The following is a 24,373-nucleotide window of genomic DNA, read 5'->3' as shown; positions in this document are numbered from 1 at the left end:
ATAACAAGGAAAGCACTTATTAGATGACAGCAGCATTTAGTCTATAATATTAATTTAAAGAGTAAAAGAAAGAGTACATGTTGGCTTCCCAAGGAGCATGTGATTAAGTTATGCTGATGTACTTGAACCAGGAGTACAACTATTGTGGTTTGACTTTTCATGCTAGACATAAAACTTCAGGTCTTATAAATAGACAGAATAATTTAGCCTGAGTAGATTTCAAATACATTTGAAACATTAAGTTATTTCTTACTAGTGTTTTGAAATTATTTAAACTTAGTAATTGTACAAATTTCTCAAAGAAGACTGCTCAGTGATATGTTGACCATTAAATATACAGTAGTTCTTTGGATAAAATTAAACATAATGCTGTAGGAGTAAAGTTTAACAGAAATCACTTGTACAGTTGCGGAATACACTGTATAATGAACTTGTTTTATCATCTTACTATTCAATTATATTTTTTGGTACTAGAGGATAGAAAATCAATATTTAAAATTCATACAGGCTTTAAAATAAACATTGCATTAAGTCCAGATTTCATTATACAACTGCACTACTGAATATTATACAGCTTGTCTGTAGCTATTTCTGTAGTACTCACTGTGGTATCTGAGTGCTTAATGTAATCAGTGGGCCAGATTCCAACCCATTGCAATCATTGACTTCTGTAGGGTAACACAAGATGTAAATCAGCACAAATATCCTAAAAGCTCTGAACCACTTTGAAACTAATCTGTTCACAAGCATCTGATTAAAACACAAATTCCTTGTTTTCAGTGATATGAGGGAATCTCCTTTTTACCAAATATAATGGCCTGGTTAAGAGTGAGGTTTACACAATGGACTGTAACCTTGAGAGAGGATTTGAAGTCTATACCTTGTGTACCATGTAGTGAAGAATGATTACAAGACAGAGGCCACAGGCCTCAGAACTGCTTGTGTGGACCCTTGCAAGGGTCTGTCAATGAAGCTTCAGTCGTACTATCACAGCCTATGGTGCGGGTTTATTTTAGCAAAAAGTCATCAAGGACTAGTGCTTTTGACGAATTTGAGGAATGTGGTTCAAATAAGTATTGACTCGACTATACAAAGCATAAGAATTGAAATCCATAGTAGTTAACTGTCAGTTAATGCTAGCAGTCTGGCTTTGGTTCTTTCTTTTCTTTTCTTTTCTTTTTTTTTTTTTTTTGGCCACACCAAGTTTCTTTAAACATCAGATACTAATTCTTATTAAGGATTCAGTCCATGACAAGCGTAAATCATCGGGTATTAAAAAAATCAAAACAAAACAAACAAGCATCTTCATTTTTAAAAAGGGACGTGCATTTCATACTGTTGAAAAATTTAAGAACAGCTCAAATGACTTTTTTCTGAACATTCCAGAAACATCCACCAATTGACTGAGAGTAGAAAAATTTCAGCCCACAGGAACACCGTAAGAATGTAACAGGGTTAAATTTGATGCACACATGGCAGTCCCACTGAAGTCAGTAGGTGCCTTGTGTAAGCTTCCAAAGGCAGAATGTAGGGCTTAGATTGAAATAGTTCTTAACTTATATTTACCATAGATGTGATGTCACCCTAATGGAGGAACCTGGGAGTCTACAATCCAATTTCTTTAGACTCACAGGGTATGGCTATGCTGCAGCTGAGAGCATGCCTCCCAGTTCAGGTAGACTGACACAAGCTAGCTCTGCTTGAGCTAGTGCGCTAAAAATAGCAGTGTAGATGTTGCAGTACAGGCTTTAGCCACCCAGGTATGCTATTTTTAGCTCTCTGGTTCAAATAGATCTAGCGTGTCTCTCTACCCTTGGCTGGTAGGCACACTCCCAGCTGCAGCGTAGACATATCCTCAGGGACCTGGTTGCTGTCTTAAAGTTTTGTTAAAATGCAGTGGTGGTTACTGTTAAACTGTATACCCTTCAGCAAAACCTTTGCAGTTCACCCTTAGTAGCAGCAGAAGCTGTTTCCATTTAAGAAAATGTAGCCACTCTCTGAAATAAAGTTTACCTAAATCTCTTTGCTAGTTGTACATATATTTTGAATGCTGATATGTATGTGGCTATGAGTAAGTCTATGAGACTTAATAACAGTAGAACACCCAAACTTAATTTACCATTCTTGCATTGCTGAAGTATGTTTATTTTCATGTAACATCACTAAATTTCTTTTGGTTTACTGGATGCTTGGTAAAATGCCACACTGTTATGACAATCGTAAATAAAGATAAAACACTAAAATAATGTTATTTCAAAAATACAGCCAAAAAAATCTCTGGGAATACTTCAGGAAAATTGGTTACATATTTTGTCGAACCTTGTTTGATCCTGCTAACATGAAAATATTGTCAGCACTGATTTGTTTGCTATAACATGTTGAGTCTTCAGAAACAGTGTCAGGTTGTGTTTAAAATACTTTTTGCTGTGCAGTAAACTAAATAAGCTATTTTGAAAAATATTGCTCTAATGAATAAACAAAATGTTTATTCTCAAAGTCCTTCTCAAGGACTAGGTAAACTAAGAACACATTGATACTTAATACGTATCATGTTTCAGGTAATTCAAGGCAAATGCAACTAATCAGTTGTGCGCATGCGGGTTTTTTTGTTTTTTGTTTTTAAATGTGCCAATATAAGTGAGTATGGGTTTGAGATTTTACAGAACAATCAGATCACAATCAAGAGGAAACCCAACTTTAAAAAAAAAGAAGAGAAGTTGAGATTTCATTTGACTTCAGTGTGAACTATGACAACTCCTTTTTGCTTTTGGCATTACATCAGAAATACTCCTTGTGGCAAAAAGTGAATGTCTGTTTTAATTTTAAAAATATTGTTGCCATGGGGAGGTAGAAGACCTACCTGAAAAACTGGGATCTGAAAAGAAGCTCCTCCAGGATTACCATGTGATGAAAAATATTGAGCTAGAAAGACAACGATGCTGGTATGTTTGTTTATAATTTATTTAGAAATTAAGCTAGATAGGAAGTTTAGTTATTTAAAGTTATCATATAAATGCTCATGGTTATCCTTAAAAGGGAGGGGAATAGTAAACAGTGGAGTAAAGCTTAGAACTCCTCATCCCTTTATACAATATAATACATTAAACTGTTTATTTTAAAACAAATTCTCTCTCTCTCTCTCTTACAGATGAAATTTCAGATTACTACTTACACTACTACTGCTGTGGGAACCAATTCTTTACATCCACTTTAAGTCTTTAATTGTTTTTACCTGTTCGTGTTCCTAGACCTTTTTCCATTTTAATTAAAAATGCTACCTTTTGATCTTTCTGAATCTGAGCCTCCAAACTGTATTACAGTTGTCTGGATATATCTGCATTAGAATCATAGAATATCAGGGTTGGAAGGAACCTCAGGAGGTCATCTAGTCTAACCCCCTGCTCAAAGCAGGACCAATTCCCAACTAAGGCTTGGTCTACACTTACCCCCCAATTCGAACTAAGGTACGCAACTTCAGCTACGTGAATAACGTAGCTGAAGTTCGAAGTACCTTAGTTCGAACTTACCTCGGTCCACACGCGGCAGGCAGGCTCCTCCGTCGACGCCGCGGTTCCCCCGTCGACGCCGCGGTACTCCTCTCGTCTAGCTGGAGTACCGCAGTCGACGGCGATCACTTCCTGGTTCGACTTATCGCGTCCAGACAAGACGCGATAAGTCGAACCCAGAACTTCGATTCCCAGCCGCCGAACTAGCGGCTGGGTGTAGACATACCCTAAGTCATCCCAGCCAGGGCTTTGTCAAGTTTTGATACGTTGTACACTTAGCACTTTAGAACATTAAATCAGGTTTAAACCTTGTAGTTTGATTGGAATTTATTTTTTTGCGGGGGGGAGGAGGAGGAGACAAGATAAAACAGTACATTATCCTCCATTCTGTCCAGACATTTGATTAAGCTGTGTTATTAGGAAGGCTCTAATGTGGACATCTGGCCTACATTTTTAGGAAGCATTTGCTTCCTTAAGCCTTTAGAATTAGTGGTTGAGATGTATCCCATTGACAGAATTCGGACAGAGTAGGAAAATACTAGTCTCAATAAATTCCAGGAAACAGTTTAAAAAATAAACCAACTGTTGCTTGTTGTGGAAGATCTAAGTGCTGACTAGGCTGTCCAGTTGTTGGCTCTACAAACTTGCTTAAGCACTCAGCTCTTTCAAGCAAAGTTAATGTCCGTTACTACCATAGGCATGCGCATGGGGTGTGCCGGGTGTGCCCAGGCACACCCTAATGCAGGGGTGGGCAAATGGCTCCACTCCCCGGCGCGGCGAGCCGCAGGGTCCGCGCTCCCGGGCCGGAGTGCCCGGCCAAACGCAGCAAGCCACCGGCCCCTCCCCCGCCTTTCCCCCTCCCCTGGAGCCATGCTGCTGCGCACAGCGCTCTGGGGGCCGGGGCTCCGCGGTGAGGCAGACACGCTCCCCCCTCCCCATGCCGCCACGCGCGCAGTGCTTTGGGGGCCGGGGCTGCGCGCTCCTGCGGGGCAATGTTTGGCTCCGCGGGGAGGCTAGGCGCCTCATCTCATGGTAAGAGGTCCGGGGCCGGGGGGTTGGATAAGGGGTGGGGGCAGTCAGGGGACAGGGTGGGTTGGATAGGGGGTGGGATCCCGGGGGGTGGTGGTTAGGGGCAGGGGTCCCTGGAGGGGGCAGTCAGGGAGCAGGGGGGATTGGATGGGGCATGAGAGTCCTGGAGTCTCTCAGGGAGCGGGGTGTAGATAGGGGTCAGGGCAGTCAGGGGACAGGGAGCAAGGAGGGTCCTGGGGGGGGGCAGTTAGTGGGGGGGTGTCTCTGGAGGGGGTGGTCAGGGAACAAGGAGCTGGGGGGGGTTGGATGAGTCAGGAGTTCTGGGGGGGGGCTGTCAGGAGGCAGGGGTGTGAAGAGGGGTTGGAGGAGGCAGGGAGCAGGGGGGTTGTATGGGTTGGGAGTTCTGGGAGTCCTGTCAGGGGGTGGGGAGCAGTTGAATAGGCATGGGAGTCCCGGGGGTCTGTCTGGGGGCAGGGGTGTGGATAAGGGTCGGGGCAGTTAGGGGACAGGTAGGGGGTAGGGTCCTAGGGGGGCAGTCGGGACAAGGAGCAGGGAGGCTTAGGTAGGGGGTGGAGTCCTGGGGGGCAGTTAGGGGCAGGGGTCCCAGGAGGGGGTAGTCAGGGGGGGACAAGGAGCGGGGGGGTTGGGGGTTATGAGGGGGGAAGTCAGGGGGCGGGAAGTAGGAGGGAGGGGATGGGGGCGGGACTAGGGCAGGGGCAGGGCTAGGGCGGGGCTCCCTGGGTGCACACCCTAATGAAATGGGCTGCGCACGCCTATGGTTACTTCCCCTTCATCAGGGAGCAAAAATGTAGTACTTTAGATAAATAGAAAAAGTTTGTAAAAACTTTGGCTAAAACATGGTTTTAAAACATCTATTTTAATGAATAAATCAAACTTTTATTGTGTTTTAATGCAAGAGGGGATTAAGAACTAATTTTTGAAACTTGAATTAAAAAAACAAAACATTTTTGAACACTTAATGCTGCAGCAGCACTGGCCTAAGTTCCCATTTTCCCAAACGGCACATCATATGTATATACTAGGGCTGTCGATTAATCACAGTTAACTCATGCGATTAACTAAAAAAAAAATAAAATTAATAGTCATTAATTGCGCTGTTAAACAATAGAATACCAATTGAAATTTATTAAATATTTTGGATGTTTTACTACATTTTCAATTATATCTATTTCTATTACAACACAAAATATAAAGTGTACAGTGCTCACTTAATATTTTTATTACAAATATTTGTACTGTAATGATTATAAACAAAATAAATAGTATTTTTCAATTCACCTAATACAAGTACTGTAGTGCAATCTCTTTATCATGAAAGTTGAACTTAGAAATGTAGAAATATGTACCAAAAAATAAATGCATTCAAAAATAAAACAATGTCAAACTTTAGAGCCTACAAGTCCACTCAGTCCTACTTCAGCCAAATCGCTCAGACAAACAAGTTTGCTTACAATTTGCAAGAGATAATGCTGCCTGCTTTTTGTTTACAATGTCACCTGAAAGTGAGAACAGGTGTTTGCATGGCACTGTTGTAGCGGTGTCACAAGATATTTATGTGCCAGATGCGCTAAAGATTCATATGTATCTTCATGCTTCAACCACCATTCCAGAGGACATGTGTTCATGCTGATGATGGATTCTGCTTGAGAACGATCCAAAGCAGAGCGGACCGATGCTTGTTCATTTTCATCATCTGAGTCAGATACCACCAGTAGAAGGTTGATTTTCTTTTTTGGTGGTTTGGGTTCTGTAGTTTCCTCATCTGACTGTTGCTCTTTTAAGACTTCTGAAAGCATGCTCCACCCCTTGTCCCTCTCAGATTTTGAATGGCACTTCAGATTCTCAAACCTTGGGTTGAGTGCTGTAGCTATCTTTATAAATTGGATAAAAGAGCACTGTACACTTTTTATTCTGTTGTAACTGAAATCAATATATTTGAAAATGTAGAAAACATCCAAAAATATTTAAGTATTGTTTAACAGCACGATTAATCACAATTAATTTTTTTAATTGCTTGACAGCCCTAGTATATACACAAGTTATTTAGAACATAAATTCTATCCCTATATCTACAAATAGGAAAATGTTAATTCTACACCCTTCAGTTATACTGACCAAGGAGTGATGGATGTATTGGTGAATTCTCTTTTCTCAGTTCATGAACAGCAGCATCCCTTAAAACTGAAATCTTTGATGCAATCTTCTGCTATGCAACTCGGGTATGTTTCCTTCTTTGAGAAAATAACAAGCAATAGTAAGACATTGGGTGCCATAATTATATCTGCACCTTTCCATCTACTTGAAGTGCACTTATAGGAGCAGTCCTGTAAGGCTTCCTTTTATCCCTTTTACAGGTTCAGGGTTTGTCTTTTGACCTGGCAACAGGTATCAGCAATGTCATGAAAAGCTAATCTCAGGAGCATTCAGGGATAGAAAATGAAACTATATGCCATTCTATGGCTGAGAATCTGATTTCTTGTAGTGTATAGTCTTTTCTACTAGGCCTGTATAGGTTTTGAAATGCCAGACCTTAAAATCAGATAATTCTAACTTGGAAGGTATCCCCCTCAACTCCCAAATTCAATTCAAACTGCTATAGAAGAAATGGAAAAGCCTGAAACTCCTGCATTCAAATGTCTGTTTGTGATATGACTACTCAAATCATGTTGTAAATTAAAATGGGAGTGAAAGGGGGCAACACAACCAATGTAACTTTTAGATCTTGCTTCTATGTCAGGAAGAAGCAGCCCCTGATAGTTGTCTTTGTTTAACAATGGTGAAGTACCTCAGTCAACTTTTGGAATCTAAAGCCTACAAAGATACTCTAAGGAAGCTTTTGGAATAGAACATAACATGTCTGCTTCAGAGCTCTCTGTTAATAGTTCCTCTTGCTGAGCAGAGTCTTCCTCTTCAAATAGTCTTTCTCCAGCATAGAACTGCAAAAATAGCATTGTGGGCCAGTCAAAGTTTGGGGCATAAGCTTGCTCTTTTTTTTTTTTACATTTAAATACTGAAAACTCCACTTGCGATCTGAAAAGTCAAGTTATGCTCTTTTTGGTTCAGGCAGTACTGCTACCTGTAAAAAAATTCTGCAAGCCAAATTTTTATTATACCGATCTAATTTCATACTGTCTGCCCAAGTTGAATCATATCCCTTGAGTTCCATACTATTTCTTAGGTGTAACACACAGCAGCATTTTCTCTTTATTTGGAACTTATTTAACGATTGATGCATTAGTCAGAATAAAAGCCAGTTCGCTATCAAAGCTGGGTGGGCTCTGCAGTACTAAACAGAGTTAAATAGTTAAAAATTTTACTCTAATTATTAAAGTCAGCAGATCTATAAAAATACATTTTAAATCATCATTTTTCAGAGTTGAGATGCATTTTAAGGCAGCTGCAGGAGCATAGTAAAGGTTTACATAACTATAGGGAGCAGAGTACCTCTTCAGATAGTACAATAATGGATATGGTATAACAATCTATTCTTGTTTTAGTTATTACAAGGAAACCTTATTTTATGGAGTTGCAAGGGACAGTGATCCATTTCTTTTAAGATGGTCAAGGAGCCAGTTCTTGGAAAGCAAGAACCAAATTAAATTAATAGGTTGCATGTTTAAAACAAACAAAAGGAAGTATTTCTTCACACAACGCACATTCAACCTGTGGAACTCTTTGCCAGATGTTGTAATGGCCAAGACTATAACAGAGTTCAAATAAGAACTAGATAAATTAATGGAGGATAGGTCCGTCAATGGCTATTAGCCAGGATGGGCAGGGATGGTGTCCCTAATCTCTGTTTGCCAGAAGCTGGCAATGGGATAGATCACTTAATGATTACCTGTTCTGTTAATTCCTTCTGAAGCACCTGGCATTGGCTGTGGTCGGAAGACAGGATATTGGAGTAGATGGACCTTGGGTCTGACCCAGTATGGCCATTCTTATGTAAGCTAGCTGAACTGGTGCTTAAATGCAATCTGTGAACTCTGTTTGTCCCTAGATCTAACTACATGATTATATTAGTGTTCTAAATTCTAACTGGACACGTAATGGAGAGTGTGTTCTGGTAAGCAGCCAGGCTGAGTTGAAATCACAGGGCTTTATTATGTGAAAGTTTTAGTCCACACCTGCTTGTGTCCAAACGAAGTCTTGCTACACTGCATCATAATAGATGGGGCTAGAATTTAGGCAGTGCATCTTAACAATTCTCTTCTATCTAAAGAGTTACTTTTCCTGTTTATGGAAGACAGTATTCAGACACAGGAAAATAAGTGTATTCTCATTGTGTAAGCACTACTTGCCACATAACTTGATGTAAATCCACCTTCCAGGAGCGGTCTGTCCTGGGTTCAAGCTTTAAGTGGACATTTCTTCAAACTTGTAGTTTTGGCATAACTGGAATTTTACTTGCATGGACAGCATATGGAACATAACGTGTATCATCGGGCTGCTTCTGCTATATGCTCTGTACTGCTCTATGTACATGAGCACCGTTTTCCATATCTGCCCTGGATCTTTTCCTTCCACACAGGTGAGAAGGTGATGGCTCAGCTTCAGTAGTAAGAGGCTTAGACCTAGAGGAACTTGTTTTACTAGAAGGTAGGACCTAGCAGGGCTGCTAGCTCCTTGAGCATACCTAGAGGCTGAGTGGAATTCAGAGCTGTCAGCATGTTCGGGCTTGGTGGGCTGCTTGTATAAAAGTGGCCCTTAATCAAGAGGGCTGTACAGGTTTCTGGACCCTGCATAAGTGATGATTGTAACAGGCATATAAAAACCACAAGGTCTCTACTTATTGGGAGAAAGAGATTATCTTGGTCAAATGATTTCCCAGCTCTTTCTACTACTCTGAAGTTCTTAAGAGTAAAATATTAATAATAATCTATGACTATACCTATAGCATATTGGGAACGTGAACTATTGACTTCGCTATTAAATAATTATTTCTTAAGAGTTGTCATAGATGTGGACGTCACTAATTGCAGACAGGATGTTTCTGTAGGCATGCCCATTTTCCTGTCCTTCAGCATAGAAAGGTTCACAGAGCCTGAGTTTAGCAGCAGCGTGTAAACAGGTTAAATTGTTTTCCTCCCTAATACATATCTGAAAATTGAAAGAAAAAATGCATGTAGGCTCTCCTGGTGGAGTGAGTGAGACACTAGAGCAGGGGTTCTCAAACTGGGGGTTGGGACCCCTCAGGGGGTTGTGAGGTTATTAAATGGGGGGTTGCGAACTGTCAGCCTCCACCCCAAACCCCACTTCACCTTCAGCATTTATAATGGTGTTAAATATATAAAAAAGTGTTTTTAATGTATAAGGGGGGTCACACTCAGAGGCTTGCTATGTGAAAGTGGTCACTAGTACAAAAGTTTGAGAACCACTGCACTAATTTGTGCAATATCATCCTCCCCTGATGAGGGCTGCATCTCAACAAGTGTTTTATGAAGGACCATGTGCCTGTATTGCAGGTTGCTTGCTAAGGGGATGTGTCCACCTCAAATGCCTCTACTATATAGATAATCTGTGTGCAGAAGAGAAGCTGTTTGCCTTGTGTGACTCATGTCATCTGATGGATGAACAAAAAGTCTTCAATATCTAGATCCCTCATTGCCAGTATACAAACTCTGATGAGCTAAATTTCCTAAATGCTTTAGTGTTTAGATTTTTTTTTTTAAACTTTCAGTTCCAGTTGTGACAGTTTTCCCATCAAACATTGTGGTTTGGAATAAAAGGATTATGATGCCATTGCGTGTGATTTGAGATGTTGAACTGACTTGAATGATAGGTTCATCCTTCAGATTGCTTTGTCAGCATGAAAAAGGCAAAACTGAGGCTCTATGAATGACAGATTTATTTGGGCATAAGCTTTTGTGGGTAAAAACCTCACTTCTTCGGAAGAAGTGAGGTTTTTACCCACGAAAGCTTATGCCCAAATAAATCTGTTAGTCTTTAAGGTGCCACCAGACTTCTTGTTGTTTTTGTAGATGCAGACTAACACGGCTACCCCATGATACTTGGCTCTATGAATGGAATTTCTAGAACTTTCTGGCTGATGTGACTGCTATATTTAAAAACAAAACAAAACACTTGATAGAAGGAATAGAGAGACCCCTTCTAAAAAAGTTAAGGGAAGTCATAGGAGGACATTTACCCTACACGTGATGGGGCCCTGTGTAGCTGGCAGATGTATGAAAGAAGCTGCTTTGAGAAAAAACATACAGTCTAGATCAGCGGTTCTTAACTGGGGGTTTGTGAACCCTTGCAGGGGGGCCATAGGCCCCCACAGCTAAAACCCAGAGCCTGAGCCCCAGCACTTCCCGTGGGGCTGAAGCCAGGAGCCGTGTGTGGGGTTGAAGCTCCAATCCCTGGTATCCCCTGCAGGGCTGAAGCTGGGAGCAGCGGGGCTGAATCCTGGAGCCCCGAGCCCCAGTGCTCCCCATTGGGCAGAAGCCCTGAGCCTCTGGGCAGAGTTGGGTGGCACAGGGGCTGTTGCTCCCCCCCACACCCAAACTATAGTGCAAGAGCAGGGCAGTCCTGGGGCAGCTCCACACTGCCCTCCCCCCCACCTCCTTCTCTCCTGGCACACAGCCCCTAGCTACCCTGCACCCTGAGCTACCTCCCTGCTCCCACACAGCCCCTACCCACCTCCCTCCCTGCACCCTGAGCTACCTTTCTGCCAGTACACAGCCCCTAGTTACCCCTCTGCCTACACACAGCCCCTAGCTATCCCTCTCCCTGTAGCCTGAGCTTTTTTCAAACTTTTTGAGGTGAACCCCCCACCTTTTGAGTTATAATTTTTGGTTCCCTCCCAACAGGTGGGTGGCCTGCTGAGATGAGTCAGGGAGAAAAAGGGGCGTTCCCTTCACAGATCCTGCTGTGCAGAGCTAGCTCAAGTCCCGCTGGCCCCTACCCACCCAAAATAGAAGTCAAACTATGCCTATGCCTGAGTCCCCCCTGCCCCCTACTGGGCCCTGGATTTCTTATAGCATGTTGTGGGCAGGGCCGGCTCTGGCTTTTTTGCCGCCCTAGCCGGAGCGCCGGGGGGAGGGCGGCGAGCCCGGCCGGGGCCCCACTGCGCCGCCCCCCTCTAGGCGCCGCCCCAAGCACATGCTTGGTGGGCTGGTGCCTGGAGCCGGCCCTGGTTGTGGGGGGCCTCAGAAAGAAAAAGGTTGAGAACCCCTGGTCTAGATAAAGATTCCTTCTGAAAAGTCCCAGTGCAGTGGATATAGTGCATATACTCATTAGGGTACTTTTAAAGTCAAAGTGAGAGACTGTTGTAAAAACTTCAATATGTAGCATAATTTTGCTGATGTTGATAACTACTCCCAGTACACACTGTTTCAATTTCAGCTAGATTACGGTATAGTTTATAGGTGGACTCTTATCAGTAAACAAAGGATAGAAATTCTTTGAATATCACTTCTGTAGGCACTTCCTTTCATGTCAGTCAGTGAAAGGCTAGATTTTGCCACTAAGTAAGCGTCTCTTTAGATATTTAAAAACTGAGTGTTCTTTGAGTAGAATCACACTATATAGAGTCAAAATTCCTATTGATATAGGATCAAGGTGCCTACAGTTGCTAATCTGGTATAAACACAGGTCATTTGCTGTGAGGTTTAACCTGATTTGGTGGGAAGGGTTAAAGTTTCCTAAGAAAGAGTCATGCCATTATTTGGTAGACATCTAGTAGCTAGGCCTACCCATGTTTGCACATGATCTTTCTCATAGAAAACTGAATGCACAGTGGCTGCCTTTCATTTGCCTAAATTAAGACCTGGAGTTTGCCTAGGACAAGACCTGGAACTTTTCACAATTCCTAGAGGGAAGGATATAAAGCTGTTGGAGTCTTCCAGTTCTAAGACTGATGGAAGCTAGCAACCTCAGTGTAGCTCTGGTCTCTCTCAGTAACTGGAAAATTAAATAGATGCTATGATTGAATTATTGCCAGGTAGAGGAATTTTACATACAGTGGGAGAAATGCTATATCTTGTCACATATTCTACCAACAAGTCTTAGAGATGGACTTCACAGAGCTGGTCCAGAAAAAAATATTTCTGCCAAATCTGAATAAGTAACAGCATATTTATGAAGTGTGAGACTACAGTGAATTATAATATAATCCCAGTTCTCTTGAAATAGTCAACTGTTGTGGCTGAGTTAAAGGTGAAGGTAAACAGAGTTTAGCAGTTAGGCTAGAGTTGAGGGACAACTTAGTTTTTTGAATACATCCATGGCAGTAGATAAGGCTCAAACTAATATACCAATCTCTTGCAAAGTTTCTTTGTTAAACTACTTGGAGTGGACACAGGCAACAACGCAGTGCTGGAAGAATGCATTTTAAGCCTGCCACCGACTTTCATGTGTCTTCATGATTCCGGGCTGCGAACGTTTAGGAAGCCTTTCTCATGATCTCCAACTCGGAGGAGCTTGTTCCCCAGGAGGAATGGAGAGACAGACCCTGGACACGTTACGGGACGAAGCTCCCTCCCTTTCATATAAAAGCTAGACTTCTCGGAGGAAGATGCGTTGCATGAGCAAAGCCGCATCGCTGACAGCACGGGTGAGAAGAGCCTACTGCCATTCTGCGCGATCCTTCCTGCCGGCCCCACTTCTCCCTGCACAGGGACCCGCCGTTGGCCCTCCTCCGGGCTGGCTCCCGCGTCCCGAGCAGGTGCCACCTCGCTGGCAGCGGGGACATTTGAAGAAGATTGCCGCTCACCTGCCTGCTCCCAACTGAGCTGAGAAGGGCGGAGAGGATGCTCCCGCCGCAGTACAATGGGCACGAGCCTCCGCTCCCCGCAGTCTGCAGACAGCCAAGGCAGGGCCGCTGCGTTAGTGCGGAGTCCTGCCTTCTGCACAGGGGCAACTGCGAGCTGTGCACGGCTCCTCTGCCGCGACTGCAATGTTAGCAAAGGGAATGCTGGGACCTGTCCCGGGCTGCCGGAGCCTGTCGAGAAGAACCGGGCACAGCATTAGCTACTTGGTGCAACCAGCAGCCGTGCCACTCCCCTGTCTCCTCCCCAGCCGCAGGTGTCTGTTTCCCGGCCTGCCCTAGCCCCCTCCCGCGCCGCGGGCTCCGTCGCTTGCTCTGTGTTGCTGCTGTGAGTGGCAGCCCGCCACTTCCTGTCTGAGGCTGGCGGCGGAAGGATCGCGTGTGCTGTGCTGGAGGAAGCGCTCCCCCGCCGCCGCGTTGTGTTGTGGGGGTGACCCGCGCTGGGCTGGCTGGCGGGCCGCTCGGTGTGCGGAAGGATCCGCGCCGTGTGCCCGCCCCGCGCTGGGGCTGCGTGTGTCCTAGCCCGCCCGCTCTGCGCTCCCTGCGAGTCAATGTGAAGCCGTTCCAGTACCATAAACATGGCGACTTCTCTGCATGAGGGGCCCACGAACCAGCTCGACCTGCTCATCCGAGCCGGTAGGTGCCCCGCACAAGTTTCCTCTCCGCCTAGGGGGTGCGCGCCGGAGGCTGCGGGAGCAGCTTCGCACCCTTTGGGCCGGGGGCGGCTACAGCGCTGAAGCAATGGAGGACAAATCAGGAAGTGATCACCTTGGGTAGCAACCTGGCTGGCATGGGGTGGGCAGCAGGTCGGCGGGCACCTGTCCCTGCGCAAGGGAGCCTCCGCCTGCGGGGAAGTTGTGTCGGGGCCGGCAGCGGAGTTTTGTGGGGTTTGTGCTGCTGGGGAGATAACCAGGAAGTGTGTGGGATTGTCCGTTCTCCCTCCCTGCCGTCCCTCCTCCCGCCGCTGCCGCCACGCTGTCTGAGCAGAGAGGCCGTGGGCAGCCGCTTCCCCGCGCAAACACTCGTCCTCTCCCAGCATTGGTCGGGGTGGGGGCAGAGTTGCCCCGTTCTCCGGACAGCCGGGCTTCGTGCGGCCCGGGGGTGCTGTACCCTGAGCCCGTTGTTCCTGTGCCCTTTAAATTCCCCTCTCGCAGGGGCTGGGATCTGTGGTGCTGAGGCGGGACAGGCTCGGGAGCTGCAGGGAGATTGCCCGGCCCACGTGTGCGGCCTGGGGGGGCAGTGCACGGGGGTGATAAAGGAAAGTCAATCTCCCCCTCCCCCACAAAACCCCATAGCGGAAGCGCCGAGCACCCTCAGGGGCCCGAGCGCGGGGGGAGTGAGAGCCCAGTTCACCAATCAACTGCCGGGGCCGTTCGGAATCAGAACGCTGAGGTCTTTGGAGGCGGGGCTCGGCCCGGCCGGACCAATGCGAGCGGGGTAGGAGGGTGAGTGGCAGCTCCCCGTGGCGCTGACAATGCGCGCATGGAATTGGAGGGAAGAGGATTGTAAACACGGAAGTGGGGGGTGGGGTGATGGGTGCCGCGGGTATGGGGATGGCTGAGTGCTGGGGGGAGCGCGGTTGGGACAGGGCCTGCTCTGCTGTCTGGAAGCCGTCTCCCCTCCTGGCCGCGGGGGAAGTTCAGTGTCACCCCGGCCAGAAAAGCGGGCAGTCTCCTCGTGGGATGGGAGTGTTTTCTGCCTGCCCCTCGCTTGGAGCTGTAGTGAGCGGGCCCAGCCCGGGTGTGGGTGCATGCACCCATGCTTCAGGCACTGGCTCTGCGGCGGCAGCTCCGCTACTCCACCAGCGCGCGTGGGGCTCCTGCCTCAACACCCTCCCACCGCGGCCCGGAAGGAAGGCTCGACCTTCCCGCCACGCCCCTCAGCAGCGTATATGTGCGGTAGGGGCTACGGTGGTCTGCAGCAGACTGAACTTAATGGAAAACATTGGGCATGGTGTACTACACAAGTGTACAGAACACGCTTCTACAGGGACACTATCAGAGAAACCTGCAAACTGAAGTCTCTCTCTGTCATAGTCCAGCCCAACTGAAAGCTGTCTCCTTAACATCCCTGTGATTAAAATATCACTTGAGTGGTTTTGCCATCCCACCTGCAGTGATGGATTAAGGGGATCACATCCATTTCAACAAAGGATCTTATACAGTAAATCAGAATTCTCCTAGCATTACTGCCCTGCTGCCATTCCTATCCTGCTTCCCACTTTTTGTGGAGGATGGTGGTGGGTACTCCCTTGGATACAAATCTTGAGTCCAAGGGGGCCCCCTTCAGACCATTGAGAGGAATTCTTATGTAGCTCAACAATGATGTCTCCAGTCAACTAAAGCATATCCCATGGAAATTCCATTTGGTCATCACACACTGAAGCCACCATCCTGTATATTCAGTGTGGAGGTGGGGAGAATAGAGAAAAAAGTGGTTGGACCTGCATAGAGTGACAGGTGACCTGAGTGAAATTATTACTTTTTGTTTCCAAATACTTATAAATACAGCAGTGTTATAATTTTTCAAAATAATGGGTTCTCAACCTGTGTATATATGTATGTCACAAACAGGTGTCATAGGGTTGTGACATTGCCCTTCCAATATTGTTAAATGAGAACGGGGTCCCAGGCAGATGGGTTGGAGAGCCTGGGAAGCAAGGGGAAGGCAGTGTACTTGTACATAGAAAGAGCCCCAGAATGGAAAAAAATTGAGAACCACTGTCCCAAGGAATTAGCTTTACAACTAGCTGCAGGATGCTAATGTGCTTTTAATTAGAAGTCTATATAAAAATAAATTGTATTTGCATGTCCGTAGAGGTACAGTATTAACACTTCTCTTCTTCATTCCCATAACCACTCCTTATTTATAAAACCCTGATGTATAGACAGAATCTGCTGTTAGAGTATTGAGACTGGAGACCTCACACCTGTCTGGAATGCTGCTAAATGTATACAAAGTCAGGCATAAATCCACATAATGTGTCCTGTTTTTTTTTTATTAAATTGTACAAATTTTGACATAAAATTAAATCATTTTTACGGTGTTGCATGCCTTCTGGAACATATTTCATGAATGACAACAAAATTATACCATACAAAAACATTCTGGAAATGTATTTAGAAATATTTGAAAACAAAGATTAATCCATGTTCATTAGCATTTTAAGAACAAACTAAAGCTGGGATACAGTATAAACATTTTACTGCTGAGTTCATCATTAGGGCTGTGATGTCAGGTATAGAATCATAGAAGTGTAGGGCTGGATAGGACCTCAAGAAGTCATCAAGTCCAGCTCCTTGCACTGTGGCTGGACCAAGTAAATCTAGACCATCACTTTTCAGGTGTTTGTCCAACCTGTTTTTCAAAACTTCCATCGATGGGGATTCCACAACCTCCCTTCGAAACTTATTCCAGAGTTTAACTGCCCTTGCAGTTACAAAGATTTTCCTAATAACTAACCTAAATTTCTGTTGCTGCAGATTAAGCCCATTGCTTTTTGTCCTATCTTCAGTGGACCTGGTGAACAATTGATCACAATTGTCTTTATAGCAGCCCTTAATGTATTTGAAGATAGTTCTCAGGTTCCCCCTCAGTCTTTTCTCAAGACTAAACATGCCCAGTTTTTTAACCTTTCCTCATAGGTCATAAACTTTTTATCGTTTTTGTTGCTCTTCTCTGGACTCTCCAATTTGTACGCATTTTTGTACGCCAAAGTATGGCGCCTAGAATGAGATACAGTACTCCAGCTGAGGCCTCACCTATGCTGGGTAGAGCTGGACAGTTACCTCCTGTGTTTTACATATGACAGTCCTCTTAATACAGCCCAGAATATTAGCCTTTTTCGTAGCCACATCACATTCCTGACTCATACTCCGTTTGTGATCCACTATAAACCCCAGATATTTTTCAGCAGTCCTGCTGCCTGGCCAGTTATTCCCCATTTTGTAGTTGAAATTCAATGAGGAAGGAAACATCAAATTCACATCTTGTTGATTTCAGACCAATTCTTCAATTTGTCAAGGTTGTTCTGAATTCTAATCCTGTCCTGCAAAGTGCTTGCAACCTCTCCCAGTTTGGTGTCATCTAGGGTGACCAGACAGCAAGTGTGAAAAATTGGGATGGGGGTGGGGGGTAATAGGTGCCTATATAAGAAAAAGCTCCAAATATCGGGACTGTCCCTATAAAATCGGGACATTTGGTCACCCTAGTGTCATCTGAAAATTTTATACACATATTCTCCACTCCATCATCCAAGTCATTAATGAAAATATTGAATAGTACCTGGCCCAGGACTGACCCTTGTGGGACCCCACTAGATACGCCCTCACAGTTTGACAGCAAACCATTGATAGCTATTCTTTGAGTTCGGTCTTTCAACAAGTTGTATATCCACCTTATAGTAATTTCATCTAGATCGCTTTTCCCTAGTTTGCTTATGAGAATGTCACATGGGACTGTCTCAAAAGCTTAACTAAAATCAAGACATATAACATCTACTGCTTCCCCCCATCCACTACTAGGCCATTAACAATGTCGGAGAAGGCAATTAGATTGGTTTGGCATGCTTCTCTCTTCATTGTCCTTCCTTTACAACTTAAGGATACAATTCTGCTGCCCTTACTCATATGAGTAGTTACATTGAAGGTTTCATAGAAGCGTAGTATTTAATACTGAAGGCAATCAACGGAGGATGGATTGCAGGATGGAGTCCTAAATAGAAAGTCTCTGGAGTTTTGAGTTTGAATTGGACACCACCATGTAGTTCAATCAGACTCTGACAAGTTGAACATTAATTTGAATTTTTTTAAATGTTATTTAATAATTGTTACTGTTTACTTTGGGAAACAACTACAGTGGACGCATTTGATGTGTAAATGTTCTGTCATCTATCAGTGTACTAAAGGAATATTAAAATGTTTTTGGTGAGAAGAGGTATCTTCTATTGTACACAGAACTCCCCTTCTCTCCCGCCCCCAGCATACACTTCAGACTATTTAAGATGAGCTTGTTTATTTAATTTAACTTCTTAAAATTCAGATTTTTAAAAGAGCAATATTTGTGTTTGGATTCATAATAAATAAAAAGCACTGTCAGGCAAAACCAATAGACACCCCAATAGGAGTTAGAAGAAGAAGAAGAAAATGCAGGGAATAATGCAGCTCACCTGCCAACAGAACTTTCCCCTTTCAAACCAAAAAATTGTACATAAAATTACCCAAATTTGGTTAAATCTGCATGGTTACCACAGTTTTCGCTAGTGAAAAAAAGAGTATGAAACTAGGAACAACTGAAATCTAAATCATCTTAAGTATGCCAAGAGAATACAAAGAATAGTAGGGATAGGATTGCCTGATCAACACTAGTGGTGTATTTAAATTTAGTATTCTTTTATCTTTTGTTCTTAATACTAGAACTGTTAATGATGTTAGATCATTTAGAAAGATGCAATTTGAAGATTAAATCCTTGTTGTCTTAGGCCAGGTCTACACCCAGCCGCTAGTTCGGCGGCTGGGAATCGAAGTTCTGGGTTCGATTTATCGCGTCTGGTCTGGACGCGATAAATCGATCCTGGAAGCGCTCGCCGTCGACTGCGGTACTCCAGCTCGGCGAGAGGAGTACCGCGGAGTCGACGGGAAGCCTGCCTGCCGCGTGTGGACCGCGTCTGAACCACGGTAAGTTCGAACTAAGGTATGTCGACTTCAGCTACGTTATTCACGTAGCTGAAGTTGCGTACCTTAGTTCGAATTTGGGGGGTAGTGTAGACCAGGCCTTAGGCAAGTAGAGTAGGTCGAATGACTTCAGTGGGACTTAAGAAGGTGAATAGGGTGAGTTGGATGTGGCCCTAAAACCTGTCTTCACTAGAGAATTGAACTGTTTGTAACTGAATCAGTTTAAGCATAAACAGTGTGTTCACACTAGCCATCCTGAATATAAATTTTGCCTTGCATTTACACAAGCACTGACTGTCCTAAACAGTTTATTTTTCAATGCCTGGTGGGTATTCATCCTAGCTGAGCTCCCAGAAGTAGTGCATTCTGGCGGGTTTCACAAAGCCACTGGGACAGTAGTGGGAGCATTAGCTGAATTCTTTCAGTTTGTGTTCATCCACAGTAGCAGCCAGGTGATTTTGACTAGCTTTATTAAGCCTGCTAAAAAGTCTCTTAAACCAGATCTTGGTAGACTGTATGGGGTATGTGGACATAAAGTGTTCTACAAATGTGCTAGGACCTTTCACTGGTTTAATTTCTTTAGAGTAGAATAGGCCTAGATGTTTGCAAGGTATTTCCTTACTTAGCAGAAGTGGTGGGCACAACATCTGTCTTTAGCTACCCTTTAACTGCTTGATACTCATATTGCAGTGGTGGAAATGGCTATCTGTACAATGCTAGTATGCCCATCACCACAGTATGTAGACACCATATTTATCTACTTATTTTAATGTATCTACATGATGTAAAATTGATTTAGGAAAAGCAATCCTTTATCATAAGGGATTGTACTCTTTAGTGCTTTGGCTTTTCTGTTCAGGAGGTCTTTTAATATGTGTTTCTGAGAGCAAAAATTTCTAGTTAGTCTATGGTTACTACACGAAGGCCTGGGCAAAGACGAGTCTTACATTGCACCCCAAAAGAGGCAAGGCTCAAGTTCATCCTGATCTTTGGTGGTATGAATTGATCTTAAAATAAAAAAAAAAAATGTGATCATAAGAGCAAAATATTTCTCTCAATGTTGGCCTGATAATTTGCTAATATCTGTACAAAAATTAGTGTTTGGAAACATTTATTCTTGTTTCTACTATTCAGTTTTGTTTTTCTGAAGTGATTTCATTATCACTCTGAAGTATTTTTCAGATGATAATCTTAAAGTAGTTAATTCAGAGTAGTAGAATTCAAAATATTCTACAAATAAACTGCCCTTTAGATTTCTGAACAAATTTCTATCAAGAACCACCCGATAGTCTAAAATTGCTTTCAGCAAGTGGGCATATTGTGTTCTGAAAGTTCCCGTTCATTAGCCCATTCGTTTATAAGCCAACCCCCCAAGATGGTTAGGTAAAAATAGCAAAAACTGTATGACCCTTTCATAAGCCAACCCTATATTTCAGAGGTTGGCAAACTTTGGCTCCCGGCCGTCAGGTTAAGCCGCTGGCGGGTCGGGACGTTTTGTTTACTTGGAGCGTCTGCAGGCATGGAGCCCCTCAGCTCCCTGCGCGCCACTTCCTGCAGCTCCCATTGGCTGGGAATGGCGAACCGCGGCCACGGGGAGTGGAGGGGCTCCATGTCTGCAGACGCTTCAGGTAAACAAAACGACAGTGTATTAGATATTCAATTCAATGATTCCATAGAGTTTAAAATCATTTTGGTATAGACCCGTTTATAAGCCGACCCCCGCTCTTTGATGTGTCACATTTTTACCAAATATTCGACTTATGAACGAGTATATACGGTAAATTATGATTTAAATACTAACATTTAGTTTTCCTCTTTTATGTGAATTATTGAAATAAAATAATGTTCTTTTGTAGACCTTTATGAAATCATTTATAATGCATTTGCCATTCGTGTATTTGTCCAGTTTCAATGCTTGGAATTATGAATTCTTCACTAAAGTATTGCTCTAGTTGCCACATGGTATTAAATAATAAGGTATTGTAAATCAGCTGCTGCAGTTAAATGTTGACCTTGTAATGCTGATAATGATAGCTATCAAGATAAAAAGACAGGAAGTGATCTGTTGCATAATTGTTGTTGTTTTTTAAACTAGCCTTAAAAAAAATCCAGGCTTTTCTATTTGCTTTTGCTCATTTTGTTACTATATTTTATTTGTAACAATGCTCTTAGTTTTAAAACTTGATATGTTGCCAGTATTCTGCTCTGTAATGCTGAAGCACAGCACTGTCAGACTTAATTACCAAGTTTGGTGTTTTATAACAGCTGTTGAGAGCCTTGTATAATCTACTGTGCATAATGTTTGTTTAGAAAGATGGAAATGAAATAAGAAGACATTTAGGTAATAGTGAACAGAAACACTGACATACTTATTTCTTTTTAATAATTAAAACTCTCCTGATTTCTTTACCCTGTTAACTCTCCTGGTGTCTATAGCAAATCCAACTAGTGGTCAGGGATTAGAAAGAGCCACTCGGCATGTTGTATTTGGATTGTTCATAACTTTTTTTTTAAGAGGAATTAATTTTTTTCTCCACAAAACATTTCAGTAGATGCCATCATTTTATAAACTGTCTAAAAGGTGCCAGAGAATCAAGTTGTTTCATATATGTAGTAAGATTAAACTTGGTTTAAAGAATGGAATGTGAGCGTCATGTTAGTTTTTAACTATTCCAAATAGGTAAGTGTCATTTCCTCTGATTCTGTTACCCAGTTTTGCAAAATTTATCTCCACATGAGTGAATTATTTTGCCTCCTTTGGGTAAGTAGTAATTCATTCATAGGTGATTTTTATAAGGTATCAGAGTTAAGTCTTTATTGAATTGAATTGATTAATCAGGACAGTTAATATTTATTACATTGAGTTTTACATTGAGACATGCAAGTGAGTAGTATAGTTATAAAAATATTTCCGTTTGCACTGATTGGATACCTATTTTTCTAATTAAGTAAAAGGAGATTGTCTTAATATGGTGTAGTGCTTATGTATTATAATGATAGGTGTTGAGAGAGAATGGAGGTTTCTAACGTAATAAAAGTAGGCTAGCCCAGACAGTCATTCAGTATTGTGGAAAGGCATTTGCTGTGTAGCGCCATCTGGATTATATTTCACTGTGAGAGTGTTTGTTTTGTTTTTGACTGGTTTTGGATTTTATTGGGGCAGCCCTTTTCCTCCCTTCTTCACCTCCTTTACCTGGTGACATGATAAAAAAGGTGGTGGTGGTGAGGAGTGCAGTCTAATGACCTGCTCTAATTTATCACCCAGATCTCTTGTTATCTTCAAGGTCAGCCAACTTGGCTTATTTGTCTCATCTGCTGTCTTGGCAGCAATGGCAGTGCTGGCAAAGTGAGTCTTCTCCCCAATTAAATCTCCAGGATATCTCTTCTAGTTCCCCTTTCTGTCACAAAGCTTCACCAGGTTCTGTTCCTGCCAGACACACACTACAGTTTTGGGAATTAAAAAGATTCTCCAGAATAGAGTTTGACAAAACTGGTCTAGGTGTAAAAGGGACTGGAGAGATGTAAAGGGGCTCTAAAATGGTTCCAGGCAAGGGAAGGATTCCTCCAGCACAGGAACTGTGGAACATAGCCATAAGGCTGCCATCCTGGGACCTCTCACAAGCCTGTGCCAAAGAAGGGGTTGGAATGGGAGTGCTGCAGAGATTGAGACACATTGCTATAATTGAGACTGATCCTCAGAGCTATCTAAATTATGACAAGGGCTGCTTCAACTCCCCAGAAATGCCTGGTAGAGGGAGGACAAAAAGCACCTCTCCTCCCCCTGGGCTGTGCCTCTAAGAGATCAAGCACATCGTACATGTTTGGCATTAAGAAATGAAAATTACCATATAGGGTGATTTTTTTTTCTCCCCGCAATTGTGCTAGTTCAGTTATATTAACTTACCATGTTTGAAAAGCCCTCTTAATGCTCTTTTGGCAGACTAACAGTTTTGAAGCTGTGCTAGATGGCTGTGTTGAAGCCTAGGGGAGAGCATGGCTAGCTAACATAGCTTTAAAGGTGATGGCCTCTGTCTTAATGAATGTTTAAAAGGGCTTTTAGATCATCTTAAGCTAACTTGATTAAACTAACATGATTGAAAAACACACCCTTTTTGTCCATCAAGACGGGGACATTGTAATGTTTGGTCTGATGTTTTTATATGTACATTCTGTACATTACAGAATTTTACACACAGTACGTGTGCAGAGGTAGATGAGAGGAGTTTAAAAAAATAGTGTACTTAGGGTTGGCAGAATTCAATTTTTATTTTTTTATAATTTCAGTGTTAATCAGTGTTAATTTTTAAGCATTTTTATATTTTTTATCAATTTTAATTTTCAGTTTGGGGAATTTATGAGGGGCTGATCAGACAATGGGAAAGGTCAGACAGTAATCATTTAATGACAGTTGACATTGGGTTGAATCCAAAGCCCATGCCCCGACTTCAACCGCGGGAGATGGGGCTCAGGCTTCACCATCAGTCCCTGGAATGGGGGCAACCCCGCCTGTAGGTCAGCCTCAGTGCCTTCTCACCCAGCGCTTGCTCCGCCCCCAGAGACCAGCATGCATGGGTCACTCCAGTTTGCTTCTGCCCTGGGCCGAGTGAGTCTAACACCAGCCTTGCGGGTTACGTAGCTTCATTTACCTGGTGTAAAGGATCTATTTCAGCGGGAGCAGGAAAAGTTACACAGGACAGGGGAAATTGTTGTAAACGTAAACAATATATATCAAATATGGATACATTTTTAATTTGAACATCAGCTTCAAAATAACAAAACCCGCAGAGTGATAATACTGAACTTCCTTCAACATGTTCAACTACCATAAGGGCTGAAGAACACAGATGAGGTGATGTGAGTAAGAAACATAAAGCTATTAGCCTTGCGAAATTTAGGAAATACAAAGACAGCTATTTGAATTTTGGTTTTATTTGTTCTTGAAGTGGAGATGTACCTCAACCGCAGTGTGTAATTTTTGCACAAGTACTGTCCAATTAATGTTTGAAAAGCCCTCCAAATTACAGAGACATTTAATTACAAAACATGAAATATATAAGAATAAGCGAAAGGCCAAGGAACTGCTTGGTACTGAAGCAGTAATGAAATCCATAACTACTGTGGATAAAAAGTTTTTAAGGTCATCCTTCATAGTAGTGCAGAAAATTGCTAAAACAAAAAAATTGCAAACAATTGCTGAGACTTTGATAATGTCGTGTGCTATTGAAATAACAAAGGAAGTGTTTGGAGAGGAGAAGGCCAAGGTACTGACAAAACTACCGATGTCAAATGACACTGTCAAACAACGGATCACTTCTATGTTAGAAGACATAGTCTCACAGTGTATTGATTGGCTGCGTGACAATGATGTTGCTATA

The 24,373-nt window shown here is 43.2% G+C and overlaps 1 protein-coding gene and 1 long non-coding RNA gene across 4 annotated transcripts in view; both read left to right on the top strand.

The window, feature by feature from the left end:
- ELF2 (E74 like ETS transcription factor 2) overlaps nucleotides 1-24,373 on the top strand; it is a 65,832-nt gene that overhangs the window by 19,055 nt on the left and 22,404 nt on the right. Inside the window, exon 1 of one of the 3 annotated variants that reach the window (XM_065404890.1) lies at nucleotides 13,818-13,962. The exons of the other annotated variants lie outside the window; for them this stretch is intronic. Within the exon in view, the coding sequence (XP_065260962.1) occupies nucleotides 13,905-13,962 (58 nt within the window). The 5' untranslated portion in view covers nucleotides 13,818-13,904. Of the gene's footprint in view, nucleotides 1-13,817; nucleotides 13,963-24,373 lie in introns of those variants that run through there. 3 annotated transcript variants of the gene reach the window in all.
- On the top strand, nucleotides 1,199-3,291 carry LOC135879071 (uncharacterized). Its single transcript, XR_010561436.1, has 2 exons — nucleotides 1,199-2,942; nucleotides 3,149-3,291. It is a non-coding gene; the product is annotated as an uncharacterized LOC135879071 (long non-coding RNA).

The sequence above is a fragment of the Emys orbicularis genome, chromosome 5 (assembly GCF_028017835.1).
Source record: "Emys orbicularis isolate rEmyOrb1 chromosome 5, rEmyOrb1.hap1, whole genome shotgun sequence".
NCBI classification, from domain to species: Eukaryota; Metazoa; Chordata; order Testudines; family Emydidae; genus Emys; species Emys orbicularis.
Note: the sequence above shows the minus strand (reverse complement) of the source record. Positions and strands in the feature narration are given on the sequence as shown.